Below are 18197 nucleotides of genomic sequence, written 5' to 3' on the forward strand. Positions count from 1 at the left end.
TGAGGGGGAAGGAGCAGGTAGCTGCTGCCGCACAGCACAGCTTCCTGCTGGCTGTTCCCCAAGTCCCGGCAGAGTGAGGGACAGTGCCTAAGGCTTTAAAAGCCAGCAGTCAACAAGTCAGGAACCCAGGTGTGGAGACCTCCCTTTTCCTCAAAAGAGGGGAAAAAAAGATAACATAAACTATATACTTACTATTTTTGTACTTTTCTGTATGAAGTACCTCTTAACATTTACATCAAAACAAACAAAAATACACCTCCAATCAAAGAAGTCAGACACAAAAGAGTGCATACTGTACAGCTCTCCACTTACAAAAATCCAGCAAGCCCCTGGCCAATGGAGGGCGCTTCTTTAATCACATCTTCTCCCTCTAGAGGGCAAAGACAAAACTATTCTTAGAAAAACCTCTACCAGCAGCAGATTATTTTTCCCCTTAACAAGAACAACCAGCCAAACTAGTAGAGTAGCATAATTCAGAGGGAACAAGATCCTTTTCCTGCTCAGGATGAAGTGTGGGAGAAAAATGTGAATGAATAGAATCGTTTGCTCCTGGGTGAAACCCTACCATCAAGGAACTCCCATACTTTCCAAATATCAATGCTGCCAACTTCCCAAAGACCAAAACATCACAGTCCCCCCATATTTACAAGTTAAAGCAAGCCACGAGTAAGAGAGGAACTGAACCACCCAGGAAAGGCTGCAGCAAAACAGGAAGTTATAAACAAGGCTCTCGATTCACTATTCTTCGCTGATGTGGGTGCACAGAACACAGAGCCCGTTCTTGAGGGTTACACTCAATGATGCTAACATTTGCCTTGCTTGATGAACTCCTCCCCTGAGGCTGACTTTACCTTAAGCGCACCACAGAGTTCAACAGTGTCTGCATCATCAACCACGGTAATTCGAAAATTTGGAGTCTGTAGAAGTTCTTTGAAGAGAAGGCCGTTCTCCATTACTTTGCTGCCTGCCAAAAGGTTAGACAAAAAGGATATTAATAGTAGTCTCTAATCTTAATTTTCACACCTAATACCCTTTAAAATAACTTTCTACTTACTATAAAAGTAACATATGTTCATGATAGGATATTTAGAAAATACATAGGAGCAGATATAAAGTAAAAATATCCCGTTTCCAATAGAGGTGATCATTTACAATTTGACATACATTTTTAACTGACTGAATGTGAATCTAAAGCTTTTCTTGGCCAGACATGATGGCTCACACCTGTAATTCCAGCATTTTGGGAAGCTGAGGCAGGTGAATCACTTGAGGTCAGAAGTTTGAGACCAGCCTGGCTAACATGATGAAACCTTGTCTCTACTAAAAATACAAAAATTAGCTGGGCATGGTGGCGCACGCCTATAATCCCAGCTACTTGGGAGGCTGAGGCAGGAGAATCTCTTGGACCTGGAGGTGGAGGTTGCAGTGAACCAAGATCGCGCCACTGCATTCCAGCCTGGTTGACACAGTGAGACTCTGTCTAAAAAAAAAAAAATTTTTCTCAAAATTGGGAACATAACATATACGTGATTTTATCATCTGCTTCCTCTGAATTTGAGAAGATGGAAATGCTGTCAGAGTCCTTGTTTTTGCCACCACTATATTCCCCTCCTTTGGGACAGTGCCTGGGATGTGATGACGTTCACTAGTTTTCACATATTTATTATAGTTATATATATTTTTTTGTTTTGGAAACCTTTGATTAAAATATAAAAACAAACAAAAATAAAGTCTTACACACAAAGCCTGATGTGAAATCTGCTGTGGTTGGTGGGGTTCAGGGTGAGGTTAACCAAATGCACCCTACCCAGCTCTAAAGAGACTGAAAATCAGGATCATAAGGTTTACCAGCCAAGTCCTGGCTCCCAAATCAATGTCACCACACAGAGATAGCAGAAGACACACTGAATACTACAGCACCTGGGCTCTGTCTGCCTCGAGGTGGGAGACCAGCTGTTCCCAAGCCTGTCTGCACAGAACAGTCATCTGGGGATCTTCACAAATACCAAAGCCCATGCCTCATCTCAGACCAGTTAAATTACCATCTCTGGAGTGGAGCGGGCATCAATCATTTTTGAAACTCCCCAGGTGATTCCAATGGGCAGACAAGTATGAAAACCTCTGATATAACCTCCTTCAGCTTCTGCTTCGTCGGTAACAATACTACGGTACAGCTAAATGAGAATTACATGTGAAAACAGTCTTTCAGTGGTAAGAAGCACTCAGAGATCCCAAGTAATAATCATGGAGTTAGCTGACATTTGTATGCTTATTTTTTTATTTACTTATTTTTTTTGAGACGGAGTCTCCCTCTGTCACCCAGGCTGAAGTGCAGTGGCGCAATCTGGGCTCACCGCAACCTCCGCCTCCTGGGTTCAAGCGATTCTCCTGCCTCAGCCTCCTGAGTAGCTGCGATTACAGGCACCCACCACCACGCCCGGCTAATTTTTGTATTTTTAGTAGAGACGGGGTTTCACCATGTTGGCCAGGCTAGTCTTGAACTTCTGACCTCGTGATCCACCCGTCTCAGCCTCCCAAGGTGCTAGGATTACAGGCGTGAGCCGCCGCGCCTGGCCATGCATGCTTATTATTATGATTTTCTCCATGTACAGATAGGGAAACAGAGGCCCAGAGAGGTTTGCCAACTTGCCCGTGGTCAAACAGCTGGTAGAAGGAGAGCCCAAATTCTAACCCATATACTGCTCTGGCTGCCAGGGCCCATGCTCTGCGCCTCTATCCTATGCCACCTCTTGGGGATGGGAAGAGAGAGGTTAAAACAAGTAAAAATCAAACAAACATACATCAGAATTAGAGCTATACATTTCCAAAGCACAAAAAAGCATGATTGTCAGCCAGCGCGGTGGCTCACACCTGTAATCCCAGCACTTTGGGAGGCTGAGGTGGGCAGGTCACAAGGTCAAGAGATTGAAGCCATCCTGGCTAACACAGTGAAACCCTGTCTCTACTAAAAATACAAAAAATTAGCTGGGCATGGTGGCATGCACCTGTCATCCCAGCTACTTAGGAGGCTGAGGCAGGAGCATCGCTTGAACCCAGGAGGTGGAGGTTGCAGTGAGCTGAGATCGCGCCGCTGCACTCCTGGGTGACAGAGCAAGACTCCGTCTCAAAAAAAAAAAAAAAAAAAAAAAAAAGCCAAAAAACCAGCAAGATTGTCAACAACAAAAATTACACCAAGAAGTGACACAATGTCAAAATAATCCAGGCCATCTGAGGGTTGAGAGAGGGTGGGGAGTGGATGAAAAGAGACTGGCTCAGTTAATCATTTCTAAAGATGGGTGATGGGCACGTGAGGTTCATGATACTGCTCTACTTTTGTTTTCTGAAAAGTTTCATAATAAAACACAATATCTACACCCAATACTCAGAAACACAGGCTACTCGGTAGCATTACTGTTCTTTCATTTAGCTGAGTTCCCCTTTTCCAAATGTTAGAACTATGTCAGTTTGTGCAAACTGTTCTCTTCCTTTTTAAACAGTCCACCAGGCTGTCTAGGTGACTCTGCAACACTCTTGCATCATCTGGGTTGGGTAAACCAGCCCCTGGCCCCTACATCATATTACAGCCTCACCATGTCCCTCCTCCCACTGCTCAGTGCCTCTAACATGAAGGATGCTCCTGAACATTGCAGACTGGCCCCTCCCTCAAGTCACTTTAATCCAGCAGTCTGCAGCTGGATGCTTGGGATGCTGGTGAACAAACTGAGGAATGGGCAGGGGAACGCACACTCTTGGCTTACCATAGATACAATGTAGGGTCTATGGGTTCCTCTGTGGCTGCAAATAACACACAGTGTCCATCCAAAAGGTGGGCTTGATTTACAGCAATCTCATATTTTCTCAAAGGTACCTTTTAAAATTTATTACCTTAAATCATGGATAAGAGGTACTAACTTTATTTATTTATGAGACAGAGTCTTGTTGTGTTGCCCAGGTTGGAGTGCAGTGGCACTATCTCGGCTTACTGCAACCTCCACCTCCCAGGCTCAAGCGATTCTCCCACCTCAGCCTCCTGAGTAGCTGGAACTACAGGCATGTGCCACCATGCTCGGCTAATTTTTGTATTTTTAGTAGAGATGGGGTTCGCCATGTTGGCCAGGCTGGTCTCGAACTCCTGACCTCAAGCAATCCACCTGCCTTGGTCTTCCCAAGTGCTGGGATTACAGGCATGAGCCACCACGCCCAGCCCACTAATTTTATTATTAATATAATACCAGTCATAAACCAGCGTGTTGGCTCACGCATGTAATCCCAGCACTTTGAGAGGCTGAGGCAGGTGGATTGCTTGAGGTCAGGATTTCAAGACCAGCCTGCTCAGCATGGCAAAATCCCATCTCTACAAAAAATCTCTACAAAATCCCATCTCTACAAAAAATCTCTACAAAATCCCATCTCTACAAAAATCCCATCTCTACACTGCACTCCAGCCTGGGCAACAGCGTGAGACTCTATCTCAAAAACAACAACAACAACAACAAACCCCAGTCATAAACAGTGACGTGGCAAGCAGGGACTCAGGGCACCTGTACGGAACAGATAATGCTGGACACCCATGTGGGAAGGCTGCCCAAAACTCGATGTAAACCAAAGACAGGAAAATCCCCTTTCTCTGTCACACCAAGTTTTAGAGGCAATTAACCTAATTAATAAAACTCCTTCAAAACCCTTATTTTAGTTCGTGATTCCATATGTGTTTGTGTGCTTAGAAGATCCATAAGGAGCTTATGTATTCTAGACATTTGGCACCATGCCTGATATATAAGAGGGTTTGAAAAATATTTGTGGAATGACTGGATAAAAAGTCTCTGAGTCTGTGTGTATACCCCAAGAACGAAGGGAGACCTCACCACAAGAGGGCACTGTAGTTCACCATGACAGGATTTTGAAGACTTGAAGCTGCCCTATCTTTTCCCTCCACAGAAGACTCAAGGGGGCCACGATTCCTGAACCTACCATAATTTAAAATAGTCCCTATGCATCAACAAAGGATGCCTGGATAACCACACCGCAATGATCAAATACAGAAAATGTAATGTTTACCTAATATTATTATCTAACATACAATCCACATTCAAATCTCACCAATCACCTCTGCATTGTCTTCCACAGCAACCCTCCCTGCCCAATCCAGGATCCCACACTGCACTTAGTGCTCATGTCTCCTTTTTTATTTTTAGAGAAAAGGTCTTGCTCTGTCACCCAGGTTGAAGCGCCGTGGTGCGATCACTGCTCACTGCAGCCTCCACCTCCCACGCTGAAGCAATCCTCTCACCTCAGCCTCTCGAGTAGCTGGGACTACAGGCATGCACCACCACCCCCAGCTAATTTTTGTATTTTTAGTAAAGATGAGGTTTCATTTGTCATGTTGGCTAGGCTGGTCTCAAACTCCTGACTTCAGGTGATCTGCCCGCCTCAGCCTCCCAAAGTGCTGGGATTACAGGTGTGTGCCACCATACCTGGCTAATTTTTATATTTTTTGTGGAGATGGGATCTCATTATGTTGCCCAGGTTGGTTTCAAACTCCAGGGCTCAAGTGATCATCCCACCTTGGCCTCCCAAAGTGCTAAGATAATAGGTGTGAGTCACCACGCCTGGCTTGGTAATATATCTTTAGTCCTCTTTAATCTGGGACACTCCTTTAGCCTTTCATTGTCTTTCATGACACTGACTTTTTTGAAGAGTCAAAGATGTCATAGGCCTGTTGTTTTGTAACATATTCCTTACTTTGGGCTTGTCTGATATTCTGATATTCTCATGATTAAATCCAGGTTACAGGCCGGGCACAGTGGCTTGCACCTGTAATCCTGGTACTTCAGCAGGCTGAGGCAGGAGGATCCCATGAGGCCAGGAATTCAAAATTAATTAATTCAGGTTATATAAAACACTTTTTAAAACACCACTTTCATATTCTATCTCACTTTCAATGTTTTACTTATTTTTTTTTTTTTTTTTAAAGAGATAGGGTCTTGCTGTCACCCAGGCTGGAGTGCAGTGGCGTGATCATAGCCATTGCAGTGACTACAGCCTTCCTCAAACTCCTAGCCTCAAGGTGATCCTCTCACGGCAGTCTCCTGAGTAGCTGGGACTATAGGTATGTACTACCACACCAGGCTAATTAAAAAAAATTTTTTTTCCTTTTTTGGAAACTCCCAGCTACATTTCCCAGGCTGATTTCAAACTCTTGGCCTCACAAGATCCTCAGCTTTAGCCTTGCGAGTAGCTGGTATAACAGGCATGACCTACTCCACCCAGAAATGCTTTACTTAATTTAATTCAGGTCATCAGTGCCTACCACAGTCCACCCCACAGACAAGGCATAGAAGCACCAGGTAAAGAAATGCCAGAGGGAAAGAAATGTAACTTGTGTGCTTTTATCTGTCTTTTCAAACTAAAGAAGCCTAATGCATCCAACTAGAAACTTTCCTACAACAAACAGGGCTAGAGTTACAGCCAGGATTGGATCAGGGACTGAGACTGGAGATTAAGATTTAGTCTTCCAGAATGAACTGGGAAAGGATTACTGGCAGATACAATTGAGTTGGAACGAACTAGTTAATAATCTTTTTGGGAAAATATAAGTAATTACATAACAATTTCATAGGCTACATTAAAACTGCAGATGAATAAAAGAATTAACTGTAAAAGAATAAGACCTATTCATTTATGTATGTACTAGGATACATATATAAACAAATTTTTTGCAGAAGAATATTTAGAAACTGCTAATAGTAAAAGCCATTAAAAAAGAATGAAATCAGCTGGATGTGGTGGCTCACACCTGTAATCCCAGCACTTTGGGAGGCCAATATGGTGAAACCCCGTCTTTACTAAAAATACAAAAATTAGCTTGGCGTGGTGGCACATGCCTGTAATTCCAGCTACTCGGGAGGCTGAGGCAGGAGAATCGCTTGAACCAGGGAGTTGGAGGTTGCAGTGAGTCAAGATCATAACACTGCACTCAAGCCTAGCGACAGGGTGAGACCCCATCTCAAAAAAAAAAAAAGAATGAAATTATGTCCTTTGCAGCATGGATGCAGCTGGAAGCCATTATCCTAAGCGAGTTAACACAGGAACAGAAAACCAAATACTACATGTTCTCACTTATAAGTGAGAGCTAAACACTGGGTACTCATGAACATAAAGATGGCAATAACAGGTACTGGGGACTACTAGAGAGGAGAGAAAGGAGGGAAGGATTGAAAAACTACCTATTGGGTACTATGCTCACTACCTGGGTGACAGGATTAGTCATCACCTAGACTTCAGCATCATGCAATACACGCATGTAACAAGCCTGCACGTGTATCCCCGGAATCTAAAATAAAAGTTGAAATTATAAAAAACAAAAAAGAAACTGCTAACAGTGATTCCCTCTGGGAAGAGGGAAATGGATGGGAAATTACAATCTTAGTTCTACGTTTCCACCTTCTCATGGTGCTTGAAATTTTTTTTAAACCTGTGTATCACTTTTGTAAATGACAACCTGGGCAGGTCGTATCACAGGCTATTCTTTTCTTCTTTATATTATTTGTGATACTTCTCCTCTCCAAAAAATACTGTTTTTCAAAAAACAGTTTTGTGTCCAAATATATGGAATTGTTGATGGAATGCTATGCAGTTATGAGGATGTACAGTATGTTAACAGACTGAAAGGTTTTTGTTACATATTCAGTGAATAAAGCAATTATTAAACAGTATATGATTTACTACAAACATAATAGTTTGTACAAATAGAGAAAAAGGATATATAACAAAACTATCAAAATTTTAAAATAGCTTTCTTTTGATTATCTCTATCTTTTTTTTTTTTTGAGATGGAGTCTCGCTCTGTCGCCCAGGCTGGAGTGCACTGGCCAGATCTCAGCTCACTGCAAGCTCTGCCTCCCGGGTTTACGCCATTCTCCTGCTTCAGCCTCCCGAGTAGCTGGGACTACAGGTGCCCGCCACCACGCCCAGCTAGTTTTTTGTATTTTTTTAGTAGAGACGGGGTTTCACCATGTTAGCCAGGATGGTCTCGATCTCTTGACCTCGTGATCCGCCTGTCTCGGCCTCCCAAAGTGCTGGGATTACAGGCTTGAGCCACCGCGCCCAGCCGATTATCTCTATCTTCCATAATAATCATGTAAAATACCTCCATCATTAAAAATAAAAATTAAGGTAGCAAATTCCAAAAAACCCTAAAAAGTCCTATGTATAGGCAGGTATAAGAATCTGGAGCTACATTTTCCTGCGCATTCATCTCACGCAAGCGAGCCTGACATCTCTCAGAGCTTCCTTTTACAAAGCTGCCAAGGAGAAATGATTCATATTGCTTGCAGGTTTGACAAGGGGGAAAGTAAGTTCTGCAGTGGTAGATAAACTTTTGCAAAGCATCTGAAAATACAATAATATTACTCTTCCAACAAAGCATCCTTTAATATGGTACATGGACACTTGAGAATGAATTGTCAAAGCCCCTTTTAAAAGAAATGAAAATTTTCATAATGTCAGTGCGAGAACAGTGTATCTACTCTATTATATGTAAGAGTAGAAAAGGCTTATTACTATTTCAGGAAACAGAAGACTCAAATTTGTTCCTGGCTTCTACAGTAGTGTGGAATCATGGGGCAGGTAATTTATTCTCTGAGTCTTATTATTCACCTGAAAATGGGGGTCATTCAACCAATGTTTAGATCTCATTGGAATCAATGAGGATCCAGATACTAGCATCTGTAAGAAAAGAAAATTTGCGTTTCCAAGGCCAGGGGAGCCCTACCATGGATGTAGCCACATGTTTCTTGGTACAAGCAACCTTGCACCTTTGTGTTTAACCTCAATAATTCACTATTGGATCACAGCAAGTCAGAATGGACTTCTTGGCCGTATTCATTTATATTCATTCTGGAGGTTGTTGAAACACTTCAGTCCCACAAAATAGCCTCCTCACGTAAACCCCCGCCCCACTGAATGCCCACTTAGGAATGTTAAGAGGGACAGCGAAGAGTCTACTACAGAAAATATCAGAAATGGAATATGTACAAGTTGAAACATCAAATGTCCAGACTCCCAGAGCCCCTCCCAGGCAGTGCTTACCAATGGTGGTCTCACAGAACTTCTCTGCAGCCACCTCATTGGCAATGTTGGCTCCCATCAGCACACTGATGTCAATGCCCATCTTCTCGCGGATGATGTCAGAAATGAGTTTCAGCCCCTCGGGGCCCTCGTCTATGCCCTACAAGGATGCCAAGAAGTTAGGAGAAAACAAACCACCAAATCAAAGAGGCATGGGATAGCAGATGTCCCATGGCTACACAACTTGAAAAATGTTTCCTACTTACAAGAGTAAGCATCTATACTGCCTATGCACAGCTTAAAGAAGAACCAAATGAAGAAAATCAACATGTACTCATCACTCGTGTTAAGAAATAGAATGTGACTGTCACCACTGAAGTCCCCTGTGTGTCTCCTCTCAAGTTCATCCTCCTTCTACCCCTGCTCCCCAGTGTGAACCACCGTCCTGAATGCTGTATGCATCGCTCCCTTGCTTTCCTTGATTATTTTACCACATCGGATAGTCCCTAAACAATGTTATATGTCATTATCCCTGGTGTTTCAAGTCTATAAAGAGAAATGCTCTGGCACAGCCTCTCTCGGGAGTTCTTTTTTTTTTTTTTTTTTTGAGACGGAGTCTCGGAGTCTCGCTCTGTCGCCCAGGTTGGAGTGCAGTGGTGCGATCTTGGCTCACTGCAAGCTCTGCCTCCTGGGTTCACACCATTCTCCTGCCTCAGCCTCCTGAGTAGCAGGGACTACAGGTGCCTGCCACCGTACCTGGCTAATTTTTTGTATTTTAGTAGAGATGGGGTTTCACTGTGTTAGCCAGGATGGTCTCGATCTCCTGACCTTGTGATCCGCTCTTGGGAGTTCTCAATCTTTCCAACAACATGGGCCTTACCCCTGGTAGTCTGGTGGAGTTTATGGACTCATTCTCAGAATTTCACAGGCATAAAACCAAACACCTAAAATAACCCAGGAATCCAATTATGTTGAAATTTGTTTAAAAAACAAATTTACGATAAAGTAATATATGCACTGTTTTATTAATGCAATTAGAAAAAGATGTCACGGCAGGTCTAATAATTACCACAATTTCCAAGTAGTGACGAGTATAAACGATACCTTGAGATATCAGAAAAAGGTGTAAAGTGAAATGAAAGCCCTGTGACTCCTATTGACAAGGTCTCAGATCCTGCTAATACTACTGTTCCTGAAACGTTGGCTATGAGCTGCATTCACAAATGAAGAGAATGTTCATTTCACTTACAGGTTAAAATGAGTTAGAATGCAAGGATTTTTTTTTTCCTCCACAATTAAGTGCATGAACTTCCCGCATTCACCCTGTGGACCTTCAGAGGTTGTTTGTGGAGTTCTGGTTAAAAACACACGCTTTAGGGTATATATCCAGGAATGGGCTCTAACGGTTATTAATCTCCCAGCTAATTCAAACTGCTGGTGGTTTCCAGATGGCAGGCTGAGCCCCCAGAGTGGACCGGCAGGGGCGGCACAGCTCCTCACATCACGGCCGCTGCTGGTCTGCTGCAACAGAAAGCAGCCCACTCTCAACCTGAGCTAAACTAGTCTTGTATGTTTTATGGCCTTTTGGGCATCTTTAAAAACACAAACGAAAAACTGCCACAACTTCCCCTTCAGCTCCACATCTCAAGCAGATGAGAGTGTGAGGAAATGAAATTTCCTGATAAGCAATGTCCAGCCCTGGGTGGCGTGCACTCGAGTTACCTTGATGAGGGTGATTCCCAGCGCTTTCTTGGGCACTCTCCCAGTGATCTCATCACAGATCCTGTGAATGAACTGGTGGGGAATGACAAACACCAGCAGGTCTGCGTCCTGCACAGCCTCGCTGAGATTCGAGATGGCAACCTGCAACCAAAAGGCAGAGAAGACAGTTTCTCCTCCTATATCAAACTATGCCTGTCCACATGGTTTCCCTCACTGACCATTTATCAGATGCCTACTATGTGCAGAACACTGTACAGATAGACAAGGAAGGCAAATGTGTTTGGTTTGCCTTCCTTATTCCTTATGGGGGTCTGAAGCAGAGGGTTTGCCTCTGTCAGCAGCTGGGCAGGTGACTTATCCTCTCCACCCCTCAAATGCCTTATCTGCAAAAGGAACCACTAACAACACTATGTGGGGTTGCTCTCTGTTGCTCTCCCACCTCACCAGACCTCCATCCATTTTCTGCTCTTCTCTGCCCCATTCTTTTCCCAGGAGGCTGTTTTCTCTCAACTGTTTCCCCAGGCTCCCTTGTTCTCTGGCTTCCAGTGGGCTTCAGCCAATGGGAGGCACTGTCAGGAGATCAAAGGCTGGGAGGAGAGACAGGTCTCCTCGGGCCACTTCTGCCCAGGCTCACAGTGCTTCTAGCTTGGCTTCATTCTACAGCTGCACCTGCTGCCAGGCAGCCCCTTTCTCAGGCCATGTCTCTAAGCCCTCTTCAGGCTGGTGACATGTTCTTTCCCTGATCCTTTCAGGGGTGGTAATGGCTTCCTGCTGTTGCTAATCTCTGAGCACTTCACCAACCCCTGTTGATTCCCTCGACCCCATGGCCCCTCTGTAAATGATCCCACACTAAACTCTCCTTTGAGAGCACCGCTGTGAGGACTAACTGATACAGAAAAGTGCCTGAGACTTGATATACACTCAATACATGTCAGCTATTATGACGATTTCTTTCCTTAGGGGTGAAGATTAGTTTAACACGGCAGAAGTGAGGGCATGCAGTGCAGACTCCAGGGCACACGGTCTCTGGCAAAGGCTGCTTGCTGCGCTTAGTATCTGTTCTTCCTTATTCCTCAGCATTAGAACCCCTAGTTTCAAGCTGGGCTCCTGAATGCCGGCAAAGAAGGCTATGTTTCCCTGTGCTCCTTGCAGCTAGGTATACCACGTGACTGAGTTCTGATCAAGGGAGCATCAGTGGAAGTGCTGCCTGTGACTTCTAGAAAATGTTCTGGAAGGTCTTTCTCCTTCCTTTTGCCAGTGGGAATGTGAAGGCATGGCTGGAATTCAGACAGTCATCTTAGAGCAGAAGGAGGACAGCACATGCCGAGATGGCAGAACGGTGGAATCAAACGAGTCTCTGCCGCCATGATGCTGCACCAACCACAAACGTCTTTACATGAGAGAAAAATGCACAAGCATTTACCTTGCTTAGACCACTGTTATTTTAGGTTTTCTGTCATATGTATTTAAACCTAACTATAACTGACACAGTCCCCATTAAGCATTCCTGGTTCCCAAAATGAAAGGCCTTGGATGAAGATTCTTCTCTGAGGAAACCGTGTCTGTCACAGGAACATCATTCAGAATGGGCCAGCCTCTGAGGAAACCTAGTTTGGGGGTTGTGATGGAGACTGCCAACTCCCAGCCAAAATTCCTTCTCCCCTTTCTCTATAATCACAGACCTGTAAGCTGGTCGCTGGTCATCTAGCCAAGGACTGCGTTTCCCAGCAGTCCTTGCAGCTACACACGGCCATGGACCAAGTGCTCATTGTTGGATGTGAGAGGGAGAAGTGGGTTCCACTGACAGCCCAGAGCCCTCAAGACAGTGAGTTGCCTCCTCCACACTTTCTCTTCCCCCTTCCCGTGAGCTGAAAACCTTGGTAACTTATCCTTGATCACAGTGACGGTTACAAGGCCTAGGAGATGGTACAGGAAAAAAAAAAAAAGGGACCAAGAATAATAGTGTAAAGCGAAGCACTAGAATATTTCCATGTGAGAGGAAGACAAGTCTCTTGTTCTTTGTCACATTATTATGTCTTTTGCAGTATCTTAGCCTATTACCTTGACTAACGCCTGTGCTAAGAGTTACTCCCTCACACAAAGGATTCCCCAAAGAAAATGTATCCTGAAGTTTCATTCCCTTATCCCTTCAGGAGGTGTGGAGGACTTCTATAATTTATTGCCTAGCCTCCATTTTCCTTCTTTCTAGCAGAAGTTTCCTTAAACTTCCTTTCCAAAGCTACCACTTCCCATTTTAATCATGCCATTTGGGTGAAACTGGCCCCTACCCCATTCCAGGGGTGGTTCTTGTTCAAGCTAATGGGCACATTGAACAATCAGCGCTAACAAGAAACCAGCAGATGTCTTCTGGGAAACAGACGCTTGCTTGTTCTTCAGGAGTAGCCATGGGTCTTTCCTTGAACAGGGTGGGATGCTGCTGTGAAGTCTAGAACTACTGCATCCATGTTTACAAATGTGAGGGGAGAACCTACGCCACAGGGCTCCCATGTGGATGAAGCCAACTTTGTGGATGGCAAAGCAGAGGAACAGAGGGAAAAACAGGACCCTGTTAATATCATGTAAGCTGCTGGTTCAGGCTACACCTGAAGTCAACGCTACCTGGATCTTTAGTTATAAGAGCCCAAACATTTAGCTTTAAGTTGATTTGAATGACAACCTAGAGTCACTCCCCATACAGCAGATCAAACCCAAAGCTCAGTACTTCTTCCTCGTTAGTGGCAGACCCAAAGGCACAAAAGGCCTATTTGCCTATTTTCCTCTTTGGAAAGGCTTCTCCAGATTGGTAATCTAGGCTGGGTAGTCCACAAGTGGGGAAGATTTATTACAAAAAAATCCACCTGCTACATTATTCCTCTTACACCTGGAGACTCCACCCCCTCCAACAAAGCATTTTTTGATTCTATTCCATTAATCTCCCGATGCAGGCCAGGTGCCATGCCCATGCCTGTAATAATTCCAGCACTTTGGGAGGCAGAGGTGGGTGGATCGCTTGAGGTCAAGAGTTTGAGACCAGCTTGGCCAACATGGCGAAACCCCATCTCTACTAAAAATATAAATTAGCCAGGTGTGGTGGTGTACACCTGTAATCCCAGCTACTTAGGAGGCTGAGGCGTAAGAATCACTTGAACCTGGGATGGGGAGGTTGCAGCGAGCTGAGATTGTGCCACTGCACTCCAGCCTGGGCGACAGAGCAAGACTCTGTCTCAAAAAAACAAAACAAAACAAAAAACAACCCTCTTGATGCCAACCCATAATTGGCCTGTGTGTCCTTGATTGGCAAAGCTCATCGTTTTGCTCTCATGTGTTTGCCTGTGTCCCACCCATCCTCCCATGGCCTTCACAAGAACTCCGATCGCCCCTTCCCCTTCATACTGGCCTTGCTCAGATGGACATTTATGTACCCTACTCCCTGGTTCATATGAAGCCTGGCCACCTGACATTTAATTAAAACCTATTCCTCTGGACCTACTGTTTCTCCTCTTCCCCATCCACCTCTAACACATACACTCTCCTCCCTTTCCCACTTTGGGGCATTTTCAACATGGTGAAGTGGAAAAAACACCAGAACCAAAGAGAAAAAATGTAGGTTTGAAGGTCTGGGTTGCACATCTGCAACTGACCAGTTGTGTGACCTCCGGCAAGCGACTCAGCTTCATCGACCTCAGTCACCCCATATGTAAAATGAAGATAAAAATTACCTTTCCGACCTGGCTACCTCACAGAGCACTTTCCAATTAAGTAATATGAGTGACAGTGTTTTGAAACTACAAAGACCTTAACAAATGAAAGCATATTCATCAGAAAAATCTACCTGTGTCCTGCAAATCTTTAACTTTTAAGGAATCGGCCTATTCCCATGTCTCTTGCTAAAATACATCCCCATCCAGGCTCAGTGGCCCATGCCATAATCCCAACACTTTTGGGAGGCTGAGGCGGGAGGACTGCTTGAGCCCAGGAGCTCGAGACCAGCCTAAGAAACACAGTGCGACCTCGTCTTTACAAAAACAAAACAAAACAAACAAACAAACAAAAACCAGGTGTGGTGGCGAGTGCCTATGGTCCCAGCTACTTGGGAAGCTGAGGTGGGAGGATCACTTGAGCCCAGGAGGTCGAGGCTGCAAAAAGTTGTGATTGCACCACTGTACTCCAGCCTCAGGGACAGAGTGAGGTCCTGTCACAAATAAACAAACAGACAAACAAACAAACCATTCTCAAGGAAGCTGCCAGCTGGTCAGGATTTCTTCTGTCTCTTACATTTCCTTCTTAATAAATCAAAGAGGAACCTGCAGGTGGTAGGGAACGTGATGGTCTTTAGGACAATGTGGTTGGGGCTTATTCTTCTTGGTGGAATACTGGGGGTTTAACTCACAGAAGCAACGTGCACAATGCGAGCTGTATTTTCATGGTGTGCATCGTCCATTCACAGAACATTATTCCTCTTATGCAGTATCAGAACAAGTTCTCATCAGCTAATGAGATCATGTGAATCTCATCTTTCAGAATAAAACCTTTTGTTAAGCGCCTACCCGATTTTCTGCTCTGAAAATAATCAGGAGCTGCTTTGGAAATGGTGACTGATTTTGTGAGCCTCCTGCCAAAAATCTTTCTGAGAGTGTCCGTCATTCCAGGTCCTGAAACATGCCAGGAAGCACAACTCAGAACACCAGGTCTTGCCTTTCAACGGCAAGTAGGACAAACAACCCAGAACGAAGGCTTCAGGGCTGGATTGCTTAATGCCCAGACTTTCAGGAGCCCAGTGCTCTTGCTTCAAGTTCATAAAAGCCTAACAATAAATAAAAATCATTGGAAACAAAGCTGGCGAAGTCTGTGTGGATAAGCCTGAAGGTTCTTTTGTACCTCCTGGATCCACCATCACTGTCCATGGTGTGTGTTCAATGAGCTTTTACCTGTTAGCAACATCTTATCTGCGGTCATCAGAGTGGGCGAGAAAAAGACCTCACTTCTATCATCACAGACTGACCTCCTCACCCTCCAAAGATGCTATTTTATGGTCTTTAAAAGCAATTAGGATTAAAACGCTTTCTCCATTCATTCATGACTATAAATAGGCTCACTGGATCAAGTGTGAAGAAAAAACATCTAAGTAGGAAAATAAGAACTGCTCCTCTCTGCACCAGAAATAATCACTATCGATATTTTGGTACATTCCTTCCAAGGCCGTTTTGAGCCTATGGAAAGATCTAAAATTGTATTTACAGAATTAAAGTAATACTCATATCTTTTAAATATAGTATTATAAGAATATTCCTGTCATTCAAATGCAGACTCTTCCCCCTAAAATCCATGAATCTTACCACAAACCTTTTTGTACCAACATCATAGTAAAGACAGATAAAACAATGATAAGCCAAATAAAAGATACCAAGGCTACTCTCATTTTTATCTAATCTCTTAGGGCCACCACAGTTATTTCTACCTCAAGTCTGTATGAATCTACATGCTGAAACAATTCTGGTTCCTAATGAGAATGGTATGGTTTAACAATGGTCCAGCTGCCGTGATGCTCTGCGCAGAGCATCACGGCCAGCCTCTACTGCCAGTCAGCTAACTGGACGCCATGGCAACTCACCTACACTCTCTGGGGGATGTGTGTACTCAGATTCAAGACAATACCAGGAGCAAAAAACACAGCAACTGTCGTACCTGGGACATGGTAGAGGCTCAAAAATACTGTAATTCCCTTCTGTTCTCCTCATCTCACTTGCAGCCAAGATCTTAGGTGAAATTCACATACTTGGCTCTACATGCAGAAATACGACCCTCAGACAGAGGACCTTATCTGATGATTCTTATGTAAACATGCCGCTGTTGGTAAGGCTACTTCTGTAAAAACAGCTATCCACCGCCTGGATTCCCCAGTACAACACCAATAATATCAATTTATTATGTACTCCCGTGGTTCCCAAAGCATGGCTCCTGAACCAACAGCATCCCCATTACCTGGGAACTTGTGAGAAATGCACATTCAGGGACCCCACCTGAAACCTACTGAATCAGAAACTATAGGAGTGGGCCCACGTATCCCTGGGAAGCTCTCTCAGCGATCTGATGAACACTAAAATTTGATGATCACCATGGAAAACTACTCCTCTAATGAAATCAAAGAGTTAAACCCAGGGAGGAAAAGAGTTAACACTGAGGCTTCCCACTGAACTGATATTTTAATTTTCAGAAGACTTTCAGCAAAAATTAATAGGTATTACCCCAACCCTAGTTCCCAAATGTAAATGATTAATTTTTTTTAAGTCTTGCCCTAACCTTATTTTCCATGTGATACCACCTAAAGCACTGAAACAAAACTCTTCATCCTAGTTTGTTCTTCCTCACCACTTCCACTATCCTTGGCATTTATTCAGACCACCAATAATGCCAGGCACTATTTCAGGTGCTGAGAAGACATTAGTGAATACAGACCTATGCAAGAAACTATACTCAAAGAGGTCACAGCAAAGTAAAAAGGTAAACATTGGACTTCATAATTAAAAACTTTTGTGCTTTAAAGGATACCATCAAGCAAGTAAAAAGAAAACCCACAGAACAGGAGAAAATACTTGTGAAGAAAGGGGACCTGTATCTAGAATATATAAAGAATTTGAATAACTCAATAATAAAAAGACAATCCATTTTTAAAATGGACAAAGGATTTGAATACACTTTTCTCCAAAGATATACAAGTAACAATAAGCACAAGATGTTCAACATGGTTAGCCATCAGGCAAATGAAATTCAAAACTGTGAATGAGACACCCGCTAGGATTAAAAAGTCAGATAACAGCAAGTGCTGGTGAGAATGTGAAGAAATTGGAACATTCATACACTGTTGATAGGAATGTAAAATGGTACAGCCACTTTGTAAAACAGTCTGGCAGTTCCTCAAAAAGTTAACTCTACTCCTAGGTATACACACAAAAGAACTGAAAACATATGTTCATACAAAACATTGTATATAAAGGTTCACATTGTACATAAAGTTATTATTCACAATACCCAAAGAGAGGAAACAGCTCAAATGACCATCAACTGATGAACGGGTAAACAAAATGTGGGACATCCATACAACAGGATCGTATTCAGCCATAAAAAGGAACGAAGCACTGATACACGCTACAACACGGATGGAGCTTGACAACATGCGAAGTGAAAGAAGCCAGTCACAGAAGACCGCATATTGTAAGATGCAATTTATATGAAACATTGAGAATAGGTAAATCTATACAGATAGAAAGTAGATTAGTGGTCGCCTAGGGCTGTGGGACAATTGGGGACAACAGGGGGTAACTAGGAAAGGGTACAAGATTTCTTTTCAAGATGACGAACATGTGTTAAAATTGGCTGTAGTGATGGCTGCATGGCTATGTAAATAT

At 43.7% G+C, this 18197-nt stretch overlaps 1 protein-coding gene across 3 annotated transcripts in view; it reads right to left on the minus strand.

The window, feature by feature from the left end:
• LOC105470952 (glycerol-3-phosphate dehydrogenase 1 like) overlaps positions 1-18197 on the minus strand; it is a 62519-nt gene that overhangs the window by 20405 nt on the left and 23917 nt on the right. For all 3 annotated transcript variants that reach the window (XM_011723313.2, XM_011723314.3, XM_011723312.2), the window contains exons 3-5: positions 10792-10932; positions 9091-9229; positions 852-964 (exon numbers count right to left, since the gene is read on the minus strand). In XM_011723313.2, coding sequence (XP_011721615.1) covers positions 852-964; positions 9091-9229; positions 10792-10932 — 393 coding nt within the window. The remainder of the gene's footprint in view (positions 1-851; positions 965-9090; positions 9230-10791; positions 10933-18197) is intronic.

This window comes from Macaca nemestrina, chromosome 2 (genome assembly GCF_043159975.1).
Source record: "Macaca nemestrina isolate mMacNem1 chromosome 2, mMacNem.hap1, whole genome shotgun sequence".
NCBI lineage: Eukaryota > Metazoa > Chordata > Mammalia > Primates > Cercopithecidae > Macaca > Macaca nemestrina.